At 41.1% G+C, this 19,719-nt stretch overlaps 1 protein-coding gene across 1 annotated transcript; it reads left to right on the forward strand.

Annotated features, from left to right (window-relative positions):
• Positions 1 to 1,404: 1,404 nt before the first annotated feature.
• Positions 1,405 to 10,356, forward strand: LOC308410819 (adenylosuccinate lyase-like). The gene is made up of 12 exons (XM_080904464.1): positions 1,405 to 1,535; positions 3,091 to 3,294; positions 3,382 to 3,426; positions 3,733 to 3,812; positions 3,924 to 4,095; positions 4,194 to 4,240; positions 4,352 to 4,442; positions 5,357 to 5,426; positions 5,506 to 5,653; positions 9,211 to 9,391; positions 9,704 to 9,880; positions 10,024 to 10,356. The coding sequence occupies exons 1-12, from the start codon at positions 1,425 to 1,427 to the stop codon at positions 10,108 to 10,110; spliced, it is 1,413 nt and encodes a 470-aa protein (XP_080760590.1). The 5' UTR covers positions 1,405 to 1,424; the 3' UTR covers positions 10,111 to 10,356.
• Positions 10,357 to 19,719: the final 9,363 nt, after the last annotated feature.

A 19,719-nucleotide genomic window follows, 5' to 3' on the forward strand; every position in this document is an offset into this window, starting at 1 on the left:
CTTCTGGATAATCAGATCTTCCCCACACTGAAAACTGTTATTCAGGTTGCCCTAACAAAACCAGTTAGCAGCTGTAGCTGTGAGAGGTCATTTAGTGTCTTGAGTCAGCTCCATACCTGGCTGAGAAGGACCATGGGTCAAAGCAGACTCCAGCACCTGGCTGTGATGTCAGTTGAGAAAGAGATGCTTGAGAGACTTGACCACCAAAATGTGATAGACAGATTTGCCAACCTCAAGGTGAGGCGACATAGGTTAAAATAAAAGAAAAAAATCTGGAGAGCCATAGTAGTATCTGCAGTAAAGATCTTTTCATACATTGTATACATTGTACCATAGGCCAAGGTGTCTCAATTTTTCTAATTTTTTAATAATATTTTGTACATTTCAAGGACTCTTCTATTTTTGGAGTGTATTTTTTATGTATCTGCATTATATTATACATTCACTTTAAAAGTGAATCTCTGTCCAAAAAATGCACTCTGTTTACTTTTTACTCACTATGAGCATCATTCATTATTCTCCCACAATAATTAAGGTTGGGATATGTATTTTTTTCAAATTCCAATCCATTCTTCTTTTGCAGTAGTAGTCTTTAGCAGCATTTAAATAACCTTTATCAGATTTGATGGTTTTGTTACAGACTTTTCAAAAAAAGTGTTTTGCTTTTCTTTCCCAAATGTGGGGATTAAATTGTGTTAAAATGTACAAAACAGTGATGCCATGTTTTGTGACGAGGACCCAGGCACAGAGAGACTTGATGAATTTAAGAATCTTATGATTTAATAAAGAAATTTGCAGACTTGCACAGAGAGGGTAAAATTATGATGACTGATAATGGAGATGAAGACAACAGACGATGAGGACAGGGAGGAACAGGGGTTTAAATGCACCAAGGAGACAGTCAGAGGGAACTCGGGAGAACGGGAGACATTTAAGGATGCAGGGACTAACAGAGACAGGGAAGAAGTCTCATCATGACGAGTAAAGTTTACCTTGCCTGGATGGGCAGCTCTCTGGGTGCTCAGCACCCCCAAAGCTCTGATCCTAGAATCGCCCCTGGGGTTAAATCTGAAATTAAACAAATGGGAGATCTTACCCTTAACACTAGATTTACCATTGTTGTGAGTGCGCGCTAGTGATGTGCATTTATACAGCCGTATTTCGCACATGACTATGAAAGGCGGAAGAGAAAGTAGTTCCTTTGAATGTAGACAATCCGAATGTTATAGTTTCTTTCCACTGTGTTCCTGTTAATGATAAACTACAAATTTACTGTAAATTACTAAAATATCGATATTTTAATGTGAGAATTGATTCCAGAACATAAATGATTGGTATCGGAGGAATCGATATTTCAGGATCGATCCGCACATCACTACTTAATATCCTGTCGCTACCCCGCAGTGTTCACTTTTCTAGCAACCATGGCCGGAGCCGGAGAGCTGTCCAGCGAAGAAATGAACTACAACTTCAGCGACAAAAAGAAGTTCACCACCTGGAGGAAGCTGTGGATTTTCCTCGCCAAAGCGGAAAAGGTTTGATATAATGATCTGCTGATACAAGCTTATGAAAGAAGTCCGCGACCTTTACAGAGCCCTATCAAGTTTCCTGCTCTAAACATAGTTATAAGGAGGTCTTACGAGTCGTGTGGATGCTACCCGGTGCTGACTGAGCAGACTGTTACCGTCTTTGTCTGGAGGTCATAGGTCATATTTTAAATGAACATTTGGCTACGTCCACACGTACCCGGGTATTTTTGAAAATGCAGATTTTTCTATTTGCACCTTTTGTCCACACGTAAACGGCGTTTTCGGTCACTGAAAACGGAGATTTTTTTTTTAAACGCCTGCCAGGGTGGATATTTTCAAAAACTCAGTTTTTGCATTTAGGTGTGAATGAAGAAAACGGGAGAAAATGCAACATCAAAGTGTGCGCCATTTTTGACGTCACACTGTGCGCCACGTTATTTCGGTGAAATGAATTTCTACAATACTGTTAATTGTACTCTCTGCAGTGTCTAAATGCTTAAATATACACAGTTACTGCCCCTCTACACATAGGACTCGGTTCTGCTTCTATGCCCCATCTTTGTTTACTTCTAGACTTCTGATTGGCCAACATTTCTACACGGTAGGAATATATCGCCAACTGTTGCTTTGGCATGTTCCTAGCAGCGTTTTCCTTCATTTTTGCGTTTACGTGTGGACGGGATTATTTTTTTGAAAACGGAAAATCTGTTTTCAAAAATACCCGTCAACATTATTATGAGATTCTAAAATTGAAAATCTGCAGTTCGTATTTTCTATCGCAGAGTCACGTGAGCTTCGACACGCATGCGTACATGTTCTGAATCATTTGAACAGCTGCTGCTCTCTCGACAGCGAATGTTCCTGTGAACGAAAAGCTCTTCAAGTGGGAAAATTGGTAACAGTTACTCTGGCTAAATGCTGTTGTGTTTGTGCTCTCTTTTCTACTGAGGTTTTATTTGACCAGTCTGACCTATGACCCCTTTGACTGGACAGAGGTACTTTATTATCTGGAACCTTTCTGTACTGCTGTAGGAATCACGTGACTACGGTGTCCCAACAGAATACAGTCCAGTCTAATCAGCATATTGAGCGCCTGTGCCGCCTCATGAGGACAGCACATGATGATCAAAACTGGAGAAAAGAGATGCTAATAGACAGACTACTGACTAATGAACAGCAGGCTGTTTGCTATCAGCTTAGCAATGCAAGTCACTGACTTTTACCCAAACATCCTTTCCATCAACAGAAGAGCCAATACTGCAAATACATGTATTTATAATAAAACATGTATTTACATAAAAACGTATTTGCATTTGTAACTGTTGATAAATATCTTAAAAGTAAAGAACTGTATTATCAAGAGTCAAAAAGCTCCACATAAAAAGTTGTAAGCAGCTTATAAGTAAACTCTGAAAATGAATGAAACCCTGCAGGAAATGGTTCAGAATTCATTCTGTAACTACAAGCACTTTTGTTTTGCCAGCTCTAAACTTTACGAGTTGCTTGTAGGAACTCTTCCTGTTTGTCATCATGTCTCTGTGTTCAATGTTCTCCTCCTCAGGCTCTGGGTCTGCCCATCACTGATGCTCAGATTGCAGAGATGGAGAGCCATGCAGAGGACATTGACTTTGCCATGGCGGCTGAAGAAGAGCGAAAGCTGAGGCACGATGTCATGGCGCACGTCCACACCTTTGCACACTGCTGCCCCACAGCTGCTCCCATCATCCACCTCGGAGCTACGTCATGCTATGTGGGAGACAATACTGTAAGTAGGACTATTGCATAAATAAACCCAGCAGTGATGAGTTTTGACTCTTTAAAGCTTCTCATGTTTGTCATTTCTCTTCTTCAGGATCTCATTGCCTTGCGTGATGGCTTCAACATCCTCTTGCCTAAGGTGAGACTCACCTGTTTGTCCAGAAATTCTATGAAAACAGTGCAAATTAATATCAAACAAGCTTGTCGGCTAGTTTTTTGTTTTTACAGTGAGTCCATTAAAAAAAACAGGGCATTTTCATTGAATTGAATTCATGAAAAATTATATTTAAAGATTACAGGACAGGCTATCCAACATGTTGGTCACATTTATTATGCATCTTCACTGCTTCTGGGAGCTAAAGATCAAAGCTGGCTGTTTGTAGCCCACGATGTAAAATAAGTTTGACACCCTGATTTGATCATTAAAGGCTTGTTTTTCCTGCAGCTGGCCAGAGTCATCGACCGGCTGGCAAACTTTGCAGAGGAATACGCCGACCTCCCCACGCTCGGCTTTACACACTTCCAGTGAGTCCGACTGCAGCTGCAGTGTTTTCATAGGCCTTCATCAGACTGATGGAGCTGTCTAACTTTGATGTCAAACACACCCACTGTGCCCCTCTCCTGCTCTCTGTACAGGCCTGCCCAGTTGACCACAGTGGGGAAGCGAGCATGTCTGTGGCTGCAGGATTTGGTGATGGATGTGAGGAACCTGGAGCGAGCCCGCGATGATCTTCGTTTCCGTGGAGTCAAGGGGACCACAGGCACCCAGGCCAGCTTCCTGCAGCTCTTTCAAGGGGACCATGACAAGGTATAAACAACCATAAGAACCACGTGGGTGATTTCTGAAGTCCCACAGCACCGTATTGTGATGACTTTTTAATATCAGTTTTCCTTTTGTACCCCCAGGTGGAAGAGCTTGACAAGATGGTGACAGAGATGGCTGGCTTTAAGAAGTGAGTATCAAACTCCTGTCTCCAATGTTGACTGACATGTTTTTATAACATGGTCCAAGCAGGAACAGTTTGAAACACAGGCTATAACTCATTTGTTCCATTCTTATCCAGAGCCTACCTGGTGACTGGACAGACGTACAGTCGCAAAGTGGACGTAGACTGCCTGTCCACCCTCACTAGGTTGGGAGCTTCTGTGCACAAGGTGAGGAAATGTCTCCATTTAGTGGTGGTTAAAGAAACTTGGGCCTTGAGCTCAAGCTTTTCAAAAAGCTGATGTAACTGAGTCTAGGGCTGCACGATTAATCGTTAGAAAATCGCGATCTTGATTCATACTTATGTGCGATCTCATTTCCAAATGACAACGATTTAAAAAGGAAAAAAAAAAGACGACGACGATTGTATCGCATTTTGATCCGGGACGTAATCTGCATGAAAACAAGCGCTCACTCTTCCTGCTCAACAAATGACAAGGGCGGAGCCTTATACCACGTGATACAGAAGCTGTGCCGTGTGATGCTAAAATTAGCAGGGAAAAAACAGCGGAGTGCACGTCAGGGATGACGAGAAAGTGACAGGAGAAAATCCGTCCCGGTCAACCACCCAAACATCAATAGCGAGAACCTTATACAGCGCTTCCCTATACACATCGAACTCCCGCAGGCACAAAGAAATTACGGAGGCTATCACTTATCACCTGACCAAAGATATGGCTCCCATCAACACTGTGCAAAACGAGGGATTTAGGAAAATGATCAACACCCTAGACAAACGCTACACAGTGCCGTCCCGCAACTATTTTTCTATTGTTGCACTACCTGCTCTGTACACGCAGCGTCGAGCAACGGTGGAGACGGAATTTCAAGCAGTACAACAGTTTGCAGCAACAACAAAACGTGAGACATTTGTTGTTTTGATGTTTATTTATTGTTTTTATGTTCAGTCTCAACTGTTATGAAGTTGATGTGCAGTTAATAAGTGCAATAAATATTTATACTGGAAAAGAGAATTGTGAGAGAATCGTGATCTCAATTCCAAGCCAAAAAATCGTGATTATAATTTTATGCAAAATCGTGCAGCCCTACCTGAGTCTAAACTTTTTGCTGTCATCTGCTGTAGATCTGCACAGACATCCGCCTGCTGGCCAACCTAAAAGAGATCGAGGAACCTTTTGAGAAGGAGCAGATTGGTACGTTCGCTCATTCAAAAGCACTTTTTCACCTGTTAAACTGTGCCTCAGCCTAAAGCTTTGCCTGCTCCTCTTCCAGGTTCCAGTGCTATGCCCTACAAGAGGAACCCCATGTATGCAGAACGCTGCTATAGCTTGGCCCGACATCTGATTGCGTTGATGGCCGACCCCCTGCAGACTGCCTCAGTCCAGTGGCTGGAGAGGACACTGGATGATAGCGCCAACAGGTCAGCCAACACAGACACACTTACACTGCTGTGAATTTGGTATGATGCAGTTCTCCTCTGTGAAGTAGATATCACATCAGTGTGGAAGCGTACAATAAATAGTAGTGAACAATGATTCCCAATTACAGGGTTTGTACGGGTGCTTGAAATCCTTAAAAATGCTTGAATTTTAATATTGTCTTTTCAAGGTTTGAAAAGTGCTTGAACTTCAGATGTGGAGCTTAAACGTTCTTGAAACTGTATTTCACTCACCACAAATAACTCTGATTGAATAGTTTTCTTATCAGATAGAGAAATTAAATGAGTTGCAAAGTGTAAAAGCAACATTTCTCCGCCCGGGCTGCCGTGCACCTCTGCATGTCCGTTTCTAATGTGTGCCTCCGCCCCGCACAGTCAGGGATGAGTGCACTAACATGTTGGTGTTTTAATGATCGTTTGATGGAAAACGACAATGGCGGAGTTTGCGCTCTTGAGACACATGACAGGAGAGTCCTAGTTAATAATTTTCGAGAATGTATACATGACATATGCCAATTTTTTTTAAAACTATTATTATTTTGCTGGCTTTCAAATTTTCTGGAGAAATGATTGAAATGCACTGAGTGTAATGCAGTATGGCAGCGCTATTACAGTAGTTATGGCATTGTGATTTATGGAATATGCTGTAAACTTAGCTAACATTACTTGGCAGTAGCAGTAATGTGAGTTTCTTCACTCAAGTGAAAGCTTTAAACATTAGCCTGATACTTAACTAGCCAGCTTAAGGAAATAATGGTAATAAGAGGCACTGATCCATATGGGCACAAAGAATGGCCACTTTTTTGTGCTACTGAAGTTCCCTGGCTTTCATTTAATCTGTTTATTGTGAACACCTACACTGGCTTCAAGCTCAGACTGAGGTCTGTGGGGCACTATCAGCCACTGAGACAACAGACAAATATGTTTAATATATGAATATTTCATACTTTAAGGCTGCCTGTTTATTAAAGGGAGATGAACAATTCATTATGTTCAAAGCGTCTCCCAGTCAGTGCTGTTCTCCATGACTGTCTTACTGTGTATGATGTTATTAGCACAAACACTTTAAAGATAATCATTTAGGACTTTAACAATTATACAGACAACAATGTAGTTATACAATTTACAGTTAGTTTTATTGGGAATTCACTTTAACCTGTTAGGCCTCCAGGGGTTTTCTGAGCTTTCTGCTTGAAAATGAAATGACTAAAATAAATGGAGTATTTCTCCACAGTTACAAACTGTGTGTATGCAATCTTGCTATCAAAATAAAGCTAACACTTGTGAGATGTCATCAGAGGTGTAAATATTACTGCAGATGATACTATGTTATAAGTTACTGTGACTCAAACATAGAAAAAAATGATTTATTTTTATTTTTTTTATATCTCACACCTAATTAAAGTATTTTAAAGCATTTAACACCTTTGAAAATATGCTTTGGTTCACATTCAACCCCAGAAAATCATATATCAATATGGATATTACCTGTCCACAGATTCATGGTGAGGTAACTGCTCTTTAACGGTTTGGTGTCTTCACTTTGTTTGGTGGTTTTAGAAAATGGTCTGAAATTCAGGTTTCTGTGGACACTACTCATGTCAGCATTTATATTGTCTTATCCCTCCTCGTGTTAACCGATTAAACGCGATCTCCTCCCTTTTGCCCTCGTTTTGGGGGGCGTGAGTGCTTAACTAGTTAAAATAGGAGACAGATGTTTTTTTTTTTTTTTGTTTTTTTTTTTTGTTTTTTTTTTTGTTTTGTTTTTTTTGTGTAGCGTAGGACAAATGTCAATATCTGATGAGAAGACTTATTAATTTGGCCTTGCTGTGTATTATTGTGGTGTTTGGTGCAGTTTTTTTTATTTGGTGGGGTTGTTGTTGTTGTTTTTTTTTTTTCTTAAAGTGGAAATGAATATCTCTAACAAGTTGATTTGTTCACATTTGCACATCTTAATTTCTAAGAGAAATGTGTTTTTGTTTGTTTTTGAGTTTGTACACTGTATGCATTTAAGACGACCATTTCCTTTTTCAGTATTTTTGTGTGGTGCATTTTTCTGTTTTTAACAAAAGGGGAACAAAAGACATTTAATTTGACCTAAGATCGTTTGTTTTAATTAGCATGAATGCTTTTCAAGCATTCACAGTATTGTTCTTCTAATCTTTATTCTTCCATTTTATTATTTTATATTCCGTACTGTTTTGTTTTTTTTGTACTCCTACGCCTTCAAAACAGTTCAACTTAGAAAAACCATTCAAACACTATTAGATTCCTCTTCTTTTGGACATGACTGCTTCTATTCTCTTTTTTTAACATTTATATTTTTAATTTTATTCAACTTTTTTCAACCAAAATTTCCCATGTATTTCAATGGGGAGACCCTTCAAATTCTCCTTCAACACACTTCTATTTCAACTCTAACTACTTCCACATACGTTGACAAAGAGCCACCATTCAAACTTTGACTTCAGTTCCAGTTTAAGTTTCATGATGTTTTTTTCACCCGTTTCAGAGTTTATAATGGGTGTGTATGGGACGGAATGTTGGGGCTAGAGTGAGACAGCTCAACTGCTAGAGTGAGAGGAGGGGGGGGGGGGATTAATCTTAAAATCTTATCTCTAAACTGCTGCTGTGTCCACAGCGTTTGCTCTACAGCCACCATTTTACCCTCAAAACGTAGACAATGTTGTTCTCTGTCCAACACAGTGTCTTTCAAAGCTCAGATGTAAACCTTGTAAACTGTGTGGATCCAAGTGGAGGGCTCACATTTTAGTCATTCAGTGATTCAAAGAATAGGAACTTTTAATATTCATTCAGATGTTTTCTGACTCCAAATAGTCTTTTCTCATTTCTTAGGTTTATCTAATTTACATTTTAAACATTTTCAGCTCTTTTCCAACTTCTCTGTGGATGTCAGCTTTTAGCAGTTCAGCTTTTTTGTTTTTAATCTCATTCAACATTTTTAACTTAAGTAATTAATTCATTTCAGTGCATACATTAAGATTCAAGCATTCACACCGCAGTTTCTTCAGAAAATTCACTTTCTAGTTATTACATGGTCTTCCTAAGGTGGTGCTAAGTGAAACATGCATTAATTTTTTTTTTTTTTTTTTTTTGGTAATGTACTGGAAACGCTTTAAAATGGACCTAGAAAGTGCTTAAAGTGTTTGAATTTGACCCTAAAAAATGCATATGAACCCTGCAATTAGGAGTGAGTAGCCCAAGTGGAGTGCCACAGTGACTGCCCACTGTGGGGGGGATTTCTCCTTCATTTTCCCACTGACACTTAAGGAAATCCATGAGAGTTTGAGGCCTTGAACCAAGTCAAACAGCTAAGAGAGGAATTGTGGCCATAAAGGGAAAAAAGAAAAGAAATTAAGAGTAAAACACGATGTACATAATTGCGTTAATGGTTAAAGAACTACACATCCTACAATGCATTGCACATTGTTACCCAGGATTCAGTGGTTGAGTAAAAAGCTGTTACTTGTGATTACTGATGGTTTCTTTCCTCTCTTCTCTGCCTTGCTCCTGTGCAGGAGGATCTCCCTGCCAGAGTCCTTCCTGACAGCAGACATCATCCTCAGCACGCTGCAGAACATCACAGAGGGTCTTGTGGTCTACCCCAAAGTCATTGAGAGAGACATCCACCACGAGCTGCCCTTCATGGCCACAGAGAACAATATTATGGCGATAGTGAAGGCAGGAGGCAACAGACAGGTAGGAGAAAATACCCTGTGAGGAATTCTCCTCTGAGTCAGAATGGACACATTAATAATAGTTTTGAACATAACTGGATGAATGCATTTTTGCTTGATCAGGAGAGATGGTTTACTGGGCAGAAGATGCCAGTGGTAACCAGAAAAACAGATGACTGAAGTGAGATCATCTTACTGACTAGTAACCAGTGTTTTGACCATTTAAATGAAGAAGCTGATTACCAATAACCAGACCTGACATGGAGACCCAACAACATGGCTGTTAAAGTCAGCTCCACCTTAATGTTTCTGTGTTTTCCTGTGTCTCCTTCAGGAGTGTCACGAGAAAATCCGTGTTCTCTCCCAAGAGGCAGCAGCTGTGGTTAAACAGGAAGGTGGAGACGATGACCTGCTGGCCAGAATCCAGCGAGACCCCTACTTTGCACCCATTCTAGGGCAGCTGGATGCTTTGCTGGACCCCAAGACCTTTATTGGGCGTGCTCCACAGCAGGTACAGCATGAACAGCCTTATTTTTGTTCAGTCTGACAACAGATGAATGTTTTCAGCCAAGCTGCAGCTCCCCTATTACTGCAGCTGTGTCTGTTGACCCCCTTTGATGATGGTTTCTCTTCTTGTTCCTGCTCCTTCTTCAGGTGAAAACGTTCCTGGCTGAAGAAGTACGCCCCCTACTGGAGCCGTATAAGGCCAATATGGATGTCAAGGTTGAGCTTGTGCTTTAAAACATCAGTGATGTCTTAAGCTGGTTTTATGGTCGAGCAGAGTTTGCTGTCCACTCCACTCTAGGGACTGACCGTCTGTCTGCCTGGAGCGAGCTCTGTTGTCAGATGGAGGCAGCGCACAAAGTGTGTGGTACAACCAGCGTGTGGGCCGCTCTTGCTTGTACTGTTGTTGGTCAACCAGCCGCGGTGGAGAGTGAAGTTATAACAGATGAGATGAAGCGAGAGCATTAAAAACAGTAAAATGTCCACTGCAGCCACTGTGTGTTTTTTGTTTTTATCTTTGAAGTTTACACAGACGGGCCATGAGACCAGCATTACTCCCACTGACATGGGGAACACTTTGAGTGGCACATTTTGCAAATATTCTGAAGTAAATTCTGCGACCTTTAAATAGCCCTATCAAGTCCCCTGGTCTTAATAGACTGTTAGCACACAGTAAAAAGAAATGGTGTATAAGTCAGGAAACACTCGGCAGTTCCAGAGTTGCATTTTATCAAAATCATTTTTCATGAGTTTTTTTTAATATTAGATAAATGCAACTGATAAGCACAGATTTTTCATTCTTATATGCTTGGGTCAGCGCTAATGGTAGCAAAGCTCTTTCTCTGCAGGGGTCTGGAAAGGATTTTCCAGGGTGTGGAGCTGGGTCTCCAATTCAGTGAGCCTGACCTCCAGAACTGTAAATACACAACATTCCTTTCAAGTATCATTATTGCCTAACAAGGCAGAGAAGTAACAAAAGATCTGACACACTGATTACTGAGGAAAATACAGGACAAACAAGTGAAGGAGCCACTGGCTCAACTACAATCTGTGATAAGCTAGAAAATTCAAAAGGACAAAGTGAATGAATAATGTGAATATAATTACCAGGTGATTGAACAAGTTTGACTTTTTGCTGGCAATGTGGACCAAGCTCTCATAACGTGCCAGAGTATCTTTTGGAGCGACCTCAGAGCTGTGGCATCACTCGGCATCATTTCATGGACTCTCCATAAACAGCTGTGAGAGCTTGTCAGCTTGGTGCTGAGGCCACAAAGAAGAAGCAGAGCCGTTTCACATAGAGAAGTCTACGAGATCAAAGGCTGACTTGTTGGCAAAAATGGATTAAAATTACACGAAATAACACTGAGGTGTTATTTTTGCAGTCCAGTACAAGAGCACCTGGCTGCAGCCACTGGGAGCACCATATTGCGACCTCCACACTAACCGGAATCACGTAACTTCGAAATAAATTTGGTTCTAAGTGGGTTTTTTTTTTTTTTTTTTTTATAATTGTACAAACTAACAATTACAGCGCATATCTTACTAATTGAAAAGATATGTACACGTATAGGTGGTTAAGAACAAAGCAGCCATCGAACAAAAGAACACTATAGGTCAGAAATAAAATAAAGCAGCATACAAGTACATTAAGTGACCTTCAATATAAAAGTTAAAAAACAAAAGTACGCACACACAGTCTAGCTACATCAGTTGAAAAGCAGCATCAAAAATTCAAGTAAGGTGTGAGCTTTAAGTTACACTTGTCTAATGAAACCTTCAATAGAAGGACTTCATTTTTAAAGCCAGCAAAAATCGGAGTAATTTTCAAGAAGCGACATTTATGAATGAAAAATTTTGCAACTATAAATAAGTTAAGTTTTTTATTTTCTGTTTGTAGGCAAAATCTAATTACTTGAAAGGTTATAGAAGGGCGGTCAATATTTTTAGAGGTTAACCAGTACTGAAAATCATCCCAAAAAGATCTGGAACTTTCACATGAATACAAAAGGTGCTCTGTAAAGAGTGCATGCGTTCGTATCTACAGGGTGGGCCATTTATATGGATACACGGTAATAACATGGGAATGGTTGGTGATATTAAAGTCCTGTTTGTGGCACATTAGTATATGTGAGGGGGCAAACTCAAGATGGGTGGTGACCATGGTGGCCATTAAGAAGTCGGCCATCTTGGATACAGCTTTTGTTTTTTCAATAGGAAGAGGGCCATGTGACACATCAAACTTATTGGTAATGTCACAAGAAAAACAATGGTGTGCTTGCTATTGTTAAAGTGATTTTCTTTTGCTTTAGGTGGAATTGGAAAAGAAAGATACTTAGTCAAAAACCTCGAGTTCTAATCTTTAAACAAATATTTTCTTTTTAATTGAGAAGGAAAAAGTTGTTTGGTTAGAATTGTCCTTAAAAATGTATTATTGCATGCCTTTCCTTTAAATTGACGATCATCAATAATTAATGACGGTTCACGAATTATAGAGGAAGAATAGGTTAAACTGGCTTAAGCCATCTGAGTCATTGCAGGGGGAATGGCTTTCACAACTTCAATGAATTTACTTTGAGTACATGATAAGCCATAATTATCTATGAATTTATTGTACGATACTACATTGCCGTCATTGTCTAAAAGGTGTAAAACCGTCCAAATTCCATGATCCATCCAATTCTTATATAGTTCTATACTGTGTATTGTGTATTTTGTTGTACAGTTATTTTATTTTCAACTTTAATTTATATATCTTATCTTATTCTTTCCCAGTTAATTTTACCCTTCATTCTAATTTGTGTTGTACAGTTATTTCATTTATAACCTTAATTTTTTATATTTTATTCCTTCCTAGTTAAATTTACACTTTTTAATTTTTCATATTTATTTCCTATCTTATTCATAGCCTTTTCCTTTTTTTTTCTTTAGGTCACGAGCAGTTGTCTAAGCATTTCACTGCATATCGTACTGTGTATGACTGTGTATGTGACAAATAAAAATTTGAATTTGAATTTGATTCCTCGACTGATGTTAAATCGTTTAGACCAGGGGTCTGCAACCTTTAACACCCAAAGAGCCATTTGGACCCGGGTTCCACGCAAAAGAAAACACTGGGAGCCGCAAATACTTTTTGACATCTAAAATGAAGATAACACTGTATATATTGTTTTTTACCTTTATGCTTTGTGTGAACAACTAAGGTGTGTTACTTATGAAATCCATGAAGTGCTACAGAGAAAATTACATTTTATTTATGTAATTAACACATTTTGAACTCCTAAAGAAATATAACAAAAGGAAAGACACCCAGCTGAACTAAAATGATCCAGCAAATAAAAACTGTTGTGAGCCGCCACCCTTTGGGCTTTTGGAGCCTTGACCTGACTTTTAAAAAATAATTGGAAAAAAGCACTATGCTGCTAAAAGATGAAAAATAGATATTTGCAAAATTCTGCCTAAATATGTATTTTACCTGGTTAATGTGTGTGGAGGGCGTGGTCTGCAGCGCCACTGCAGGGGAGGCGGACGCACCTGAGCGGGACCCGCAATCACGCCTCGCCGCCTTAACATCTGTGCTATCTATGCTGTTGTGTTGGTATGTGTCGGGCTGTGAGCTGCAAAGCTACAGCCGGCTGTATGCGTACAGCAACCGTGTGTGAAAAGTGGTCAATAAAGAGATGCTGAAAAGTGTGTTTATACAAACATCGTCGGGTCTGCCGTGGTATGTTTACAATGGGACTTCTGCTCCTGAACCTCTGCGCACAGCGTCTGCAAATCCGGGCTGTACGAAGTCAGTTTCATCTTTACGCAGGACAGTAAGCTGTCATCTGTGAGGCGTGAGCGGTGTTTGTTTTTAACATAGTTCACGGTGGAGAATAGCTGCTGACATAATGTGGATCCGAAGATAATTGGCCTACCTGGGGTTGAAAGTCTCGATAAATGCACAGCGTTTCGGCAGGTATGTCGGGTTCCGCCAGTGTGACGCTTATTTTGAGCGATGAAAAAATAATAGAATATTATTTTATTTTTATATTTCAATCTCACAATAATCTTCCAGAACTACAAGTTAAAAAAGAGCTAACATAATCCATGATCCATGAATCCATGATCCAAGATGGCGCCGCGTATGGATGCCCTGGTGCTTCAGTGCGTTACTTCTGTTTTGTTTTTGTGCATAACTTCTGTGTCTGGGCACTCCTCTGGATATTCTTACACCAGAGAAGAGCTTCTTAACTAGGGCTGGGTATCGTCACTGATTTCTAGAATCGATTCAATTCCGATTCACAAGGTCCCGAATCGATTCGATCCACGATTCGATTTAATTCGATTTGATTCGATTCGATTCTGGGAAATTTTGACAGTCAGAAATATTATAATTCAGATCAGTACATTTACATATTTTTGTATCTATTAAAAGGAAGCTGACACACGCAAGACTTTATCAAAGGTGTGAGAATCACAGCAGATGCCTTTGTGTCAAAGTAGCTGAAGATAAAACACAGAAAAACATGTAGGTGATTTTCCTGTTCTGGGATTTTATAAAAATATTCTGCAGTACATCAAAAACGAAAGAAAACCATTAATCAACATATGAACATCACCTCTGAAGTTACAGCGGTTTTATTAGAGACACGGCTAAGCGTTTTGCATTTTGCTTAATTTTAAAAAGTTTAAATTTGTTCAATATTGAACGGCAGAAATTAGGTTTACTTTTCGGAAGTAAGTAAAAGGGAAAAAAAAACGTCGGCCGACAGCGCTGTAAACAACGGTAGACTTGTGTGTAACAAGCAAGCGAATAATGCAGAAAAGAGAGAGAGAGAGAGAGAGAGAGAGCTGTGCATGAAGTGTGATTTTTATCCTGAAAAGTCAGCAAAAGTCAGAGGGAATTCATGACGATGTTTATGTGAAGTGTGGTTTGGATCTTCTTTTGCTGCTGGTTCGGTCAATATTGTTTGGAGAGAGATAAAACTAACAGCCATATGATCAGCGCAAAAAGGGCGTAAACACACAGCGCGGACCCGCGGATCAGAATCAGCGAGCTGTCGGCTTTCAGCCCCGACCGTCAGCTGAGAAAAGCGACATCTAACTGATCCTGATCCGTCGGCGCTGTGTGTTTACGTCTTTGTGCAGAAGCCTGCACCTGCTCTCATTTACTGTCTTAGCTGTTTGGTGGTTGTTGAAATTTTGTGATCTTTCACCTGAGATTCTGGCATTTCGGGCAAAATAAATTTATATTAAAAAATCGATTCAGGATTTTAATGAATCGATTTTACGTTATCCAAGCTAGAATCGATTTTAATCGATAAATCGATTATAAAAACCCACCCCTATTCTTAACCACAGGACTACAACACCTGTGGATTTACTTCCAATATTTGTCGCATTTGCGGCAGATTTACTGCAGACTCTGATCAGGTAAGCGAGCCGGCGCACTCGTGCATCTGAGGAGACGTGGACTGCGAACTGCTCTTCCTGGGATCTTCCTTTCCAATGTACGCTCACTCAGGAATAAGATAGATGAGCTGGCCCTGATGAGAAGCATGAACAGAGACTTTGCCTCCTCCTGTGTCTTATGTTTTACGGAGTCGTGGCTCTGTGAGGACATCCCGGACAGCACGCTAAAGCTGGAGGGCTTTCATCTGCTGTGCACGGACCGGCAGGCCTCTCTCTCTGGTAAGACCAAAGGTGGAGGTGTCTGCTTCTACATTAATAGTGGCAGGTGCACAGATGTAACAATGATTGCTCAGCACTGCTCTTCCTCTCTGGAATACCTTTTTATTCACTGCAAGCCGTTTTATTCTCCGCGGGAGTTTGCTTCATTCATCCTGGCCGCTGTTTACATCCCGCCAGATGCGGATGCGCAGGCAGCTCAGAGCGCACTCGCGGAGCAGATACTGCACATGGAGCGGACATTCCCGGACTCTCTCATCATTGCTCTTGGGGACTTTAACAAAGCCAATCTGAGCCATGAGCTTCCCAAATACAAGCAGTATATTAAATGCCCGACCAGAGAGGAGAGGACATTAGACCACTGTTACAGCACGATCAGCGGGGCCTATCGTGCGGTGCCCCGCGCTTCACTCGGACTTTCTGACCACGTCATGATCCACCTAATCCCCGCGTACAGACAGAGGCTGAAGCTCTCCAAACCTGTCGTGAGGACCAAAAAACTGTGGAGCAACGAGGCTGTGGAGGAGCTTCGCACGTGTTTGGAGTCTACAGACTGGGACACAATGAAGGCTGCTTCTAACAGCTTGGACGAGTTTACGGACACTGTCACCTCCTATATCCACTTCTGTGAGGACAGCATTGTGCCATCACGGACCAGGGTGAGTTATAACAATGACAAACCCTGGTTTACTCCTAAACTCAAAAAGCTGTGGCTGGAAAAGAGAAAGGCGTTCAGAAGCAGAGACAGGGACTGCTACAGAGAGGCCAAGTACAGGTTCACTAAAGAAGTGGACATTGCTAAACATCAGCACTCTGAGAAGATGCAGCAGCAGATCTCAGAGAATGACTCGGCCTCTGTGTGGAAAGGTTTTAGGAATATCACCAACTACAAGCCTAAAATCCCCCACTCCACTGATGACTTGCTCTTGGCCAACTCCCTCAACGACTTTTACTGCCGTTTTGACGAGCCATCAGGCAGCCTTCACACCTCCAACGGCCCCAACAATAGAGGCACTTTGGACACTCATTCCCCCACCTCTCCCCCCTCCATAGAGCCATCACCACCTTCAAACACTTCACCTACAACACCCCCCTCCTCACCCCACACAAAAGAGGATTTCACACCACCTCCTCCCACCACAACTCTTCATATTTATGAAGCAGATGTGAGGAAGCAGTTTAAGAACCTGAATGCTCGGAAAGCTCCCGGCCCAGACGGCGTGTCTCCTGCCACCCTCAGACACTGTACAAACCAGCTGGCCCCAGTGTTTTCTGGCATTTTCAACTCCTCACTGCAGGCATGTCATGTGCCTGCCTGCTTCAAGTCCTCTACCATAATCCCTGTCCCCAAGAAACCTAGGATCACTGGACTAAATGACTACAGACCCGTGGCTCTGACATCTGTGGTCATGAAGTCATTTGAGCGCCTGGTTCTCTCCTATCTCAAGACCCTCACGGCCCCCCTCCTGGATCCCCTGCAGTTTGCATACAGAGCCAACAGATCTGTAGATGACGCCATCAACATGGCCCTACACTTCATCCTGCAGCATCTGGACTCCCCAGGAACCTACGCCAGGATCCTGTTTGTGGACTTCAGCTCTGCCTTCAACACCATCCTTCCAGACCATCTCCGAGGCAAGCTTTCCCAGATGAATGTGCCTGATCCCATCTGCCGGTGGATCACTGACTTCCTGACGGACAGGAAGCAGCATGTGAGGCTGGGAAAGAATGTCTCGGACTCCCGGACCATCAGCACCGGCTCCCCTCAGGGCTGTGTTCTTTCTCCTCTGCTCTTCTCCCTGTACACCAACTGCTGCACCTCCACCCACCAGTCTGTCAAGCTAATCAAGTTTGCAGATGACACCACCGTTATTGGACTCATTTCGGACGGGAATGAGTCCGCCTACAGGAGGGAGGTTGAACGTCTGGTGTCCTGGTGCAGCCACAACAACCTGGTGCTGAATGCCCAGAAGACAGTGGAGATTATTGTGGACTTCAGGAAGCACACAGCTCCACTCCCCCCCATCATCCTGTCTGACACCCCCATCACCTCTGTGGACTCATTCCGCTTCCTGGGTACCACCATCACTCAGGACCTGAAGTGGGAGCCCACCATCACCTCCGTCGTTAAGAAAGCCCAGCAGAGGATGTACTTCCTGAGGCAGCTGAAGAAATTCAACCTGCCAACACGGACGATGATGCAATTCTACACTGCAATCATCGAGTCCATCCTCACCTCCTTCATCACTGTGTGGTACGCTGGAGCCACTATCAGGGACAAACAGAGACTGCAGCATGTTGTGCGCTCTGCTGAGAAGGTGATTGGCTGCAGACTCCCATCTCTGCAGGACCTATACACCTCCAGGACACTGCGGCGTGCAGCTCGGATCTTAGCTGACCCTTCTCACCCTGGACACAGTCTGTTTGACCTGCTCCCCTCAGGCAGGAGGCTCCGGTCCATTCGCACCAGAACCTCTCGCCATAAGAACAGTTTCTTCCCCTCTGCTGTTGGACACATGAACAATAAACGTACGACTGTTCCCACCACTAACACATGACCCTACGCTGTGTTCACTGCATCATTCCATGTTTGGCACTGATCACCACCTGCACTCATGTATATATCATGTATATATCTATCTACTTAGCACTTTTAATTCTTATTCTTATTTTTATTTTCATGTCTATTTAAGCGTAATTTATGACAGTATGTTTGCACTGAAGCACCGCAGCAATTTCCTAATGTTGTAAACCTGCTCAACATTTGGCAATAAAACCCTTTCTGATTCCGATTCTGATTCTGATTCTGAAAATACACCTCAGCTAAATACTTCTAATTTATTTTCCCAAACCACGCGGAGCCGCGCTATAAGGACTAAAGAGCCGCATGTGGCTCCGGGGCCGCAGGTTGCCGACCCCTGGTTTAGACGTTCCAAAAGGTAAAGAAATAGAACTATTGATGTCAGAGTATAATAAAGAAATTAAATCTATGAATTTTTTTTACCAAAACCAAAATACTGTAAAGCTTTTAAAATGAAAGGATGTTCAACCGTATCAAATGCTTTATAAAAGTCTAAAAAAAGAATCACACCATCATCTTCAATTAAGTGATTATAATCCAGTAGATCTAAACCAATCTAATATTATTGTGGACAGAACGATTCTTAAGGAACTAATAATCTGATCTAATCCGTCCTTTAATCAGTTTGCAATAACATGAGCAAGAATTTTATAATCTGTATTCAATAGAGTAATTGGTCGTAGATTATCGATTAATCTTTTATCTTTACAAGGTTTGTGAATAAGGGAGATAAGACCCTGTTTCATTGTCGTTGCTAATGTTTCATTACTAATGATTTCCCTAATAGAAAAATTATTTTATTTCTTTCCGGAAGAATTTATAAAATATGGCAGTCAAGCCATCCTGACCAGGAGCTTTGTCCATTTTCAGTTTGTTTAAGGCTTGATCTAAGTCATCCACTGATATATCAGAATCATAAATTTCTCTGAATACAGAATTGATTTTTGGAATATAAGGTTCAATCTGATCAAAAAAAGTAAACGAATCAGTAATATTTATAAATAAATATTTAGATGAGTATAAATTAGAATAAAATTTATGTATTTCTTCTGCTATAGTCTTATGATTTGTGCATTCTTCCCCATTTAAAATTAATGTATTAATAGATTTCTTCTCTTGCCTCCATTTCTCCAGATTGTAGAAATATGAAGTACTTTTTTCACCTTCTTCTATCCATTTTGTACGAGCTCTAATGTATGCTCCACGAGCCTTTTTCTTGTATAAATCATCTAATTGAGCCTGTAAAGACAAAAAGGATTTCTTATCAGCCTCTGACATAAACTGTCTATTACAATAGTTATTTATATTGTAAAGTAATTTACTTTCAAATTCCTTTTGTTGTCTACTTTTCATTTTACTAAACGTAATTGAAAATTCTCTAACTTTAAATTTAAAAAATTCCCATCTGTGTGTGTAAGTACCAATTGGTCCATCATTGCAAATTTTATGGAGGAGCTCTTTAACTATTTTACAGTTTTTTTTTAATTGGTTTGGCGCAGTTTTCACAAGTAATTGGTACATTTTCAAAACTCTCAGTACTTATATCACAACATATCATCAAAAGTGCACCTTTTTCTTCACACCTCCTCTAT

This window comes from Rhamphochromis sp. 'chilingali', assembly GCF_963969265.1.
Source record: "Rhamphochromis sp. 'chilingali' genome assembly, chromosome: 15".
Taxonomy (NCBI): Eukaryota; Metazoa; Chordata; class Actinopteri; order Cichliformes; family Cichlidae; genus Rhamphochromis; species Rhamphochromis sp. 'chilingali'.

What these genes read in the sequence shown, in the direction of transcription:
- LOC308410819 (XM_080904464.1), top strand. Translation starts at nt 1,425, where the DNA reads ATGGCCGGAGCCGGAGAGCTGTCCAGCGAAGAAATGAACTACAACTTC. An exon ending in TCCTCGCCAAAGCGGAAAAG is followed by an intron (nt 1,536 to 3,090) that starts GTTTGATATAAT and finishes TCTCCTCCTCAG; the next exon opens with GCTCTGGGTCTGCCCATCAC. An exon ending in CTGGATGATAGCGCCAACAG is followed by an intron (nt 5,654 to 9,210) that starts GTCAGCCAACAC and finishes GCTCCTGTGCAG; the next exon opens with GAGGATCTCCCTGCCAGAGT.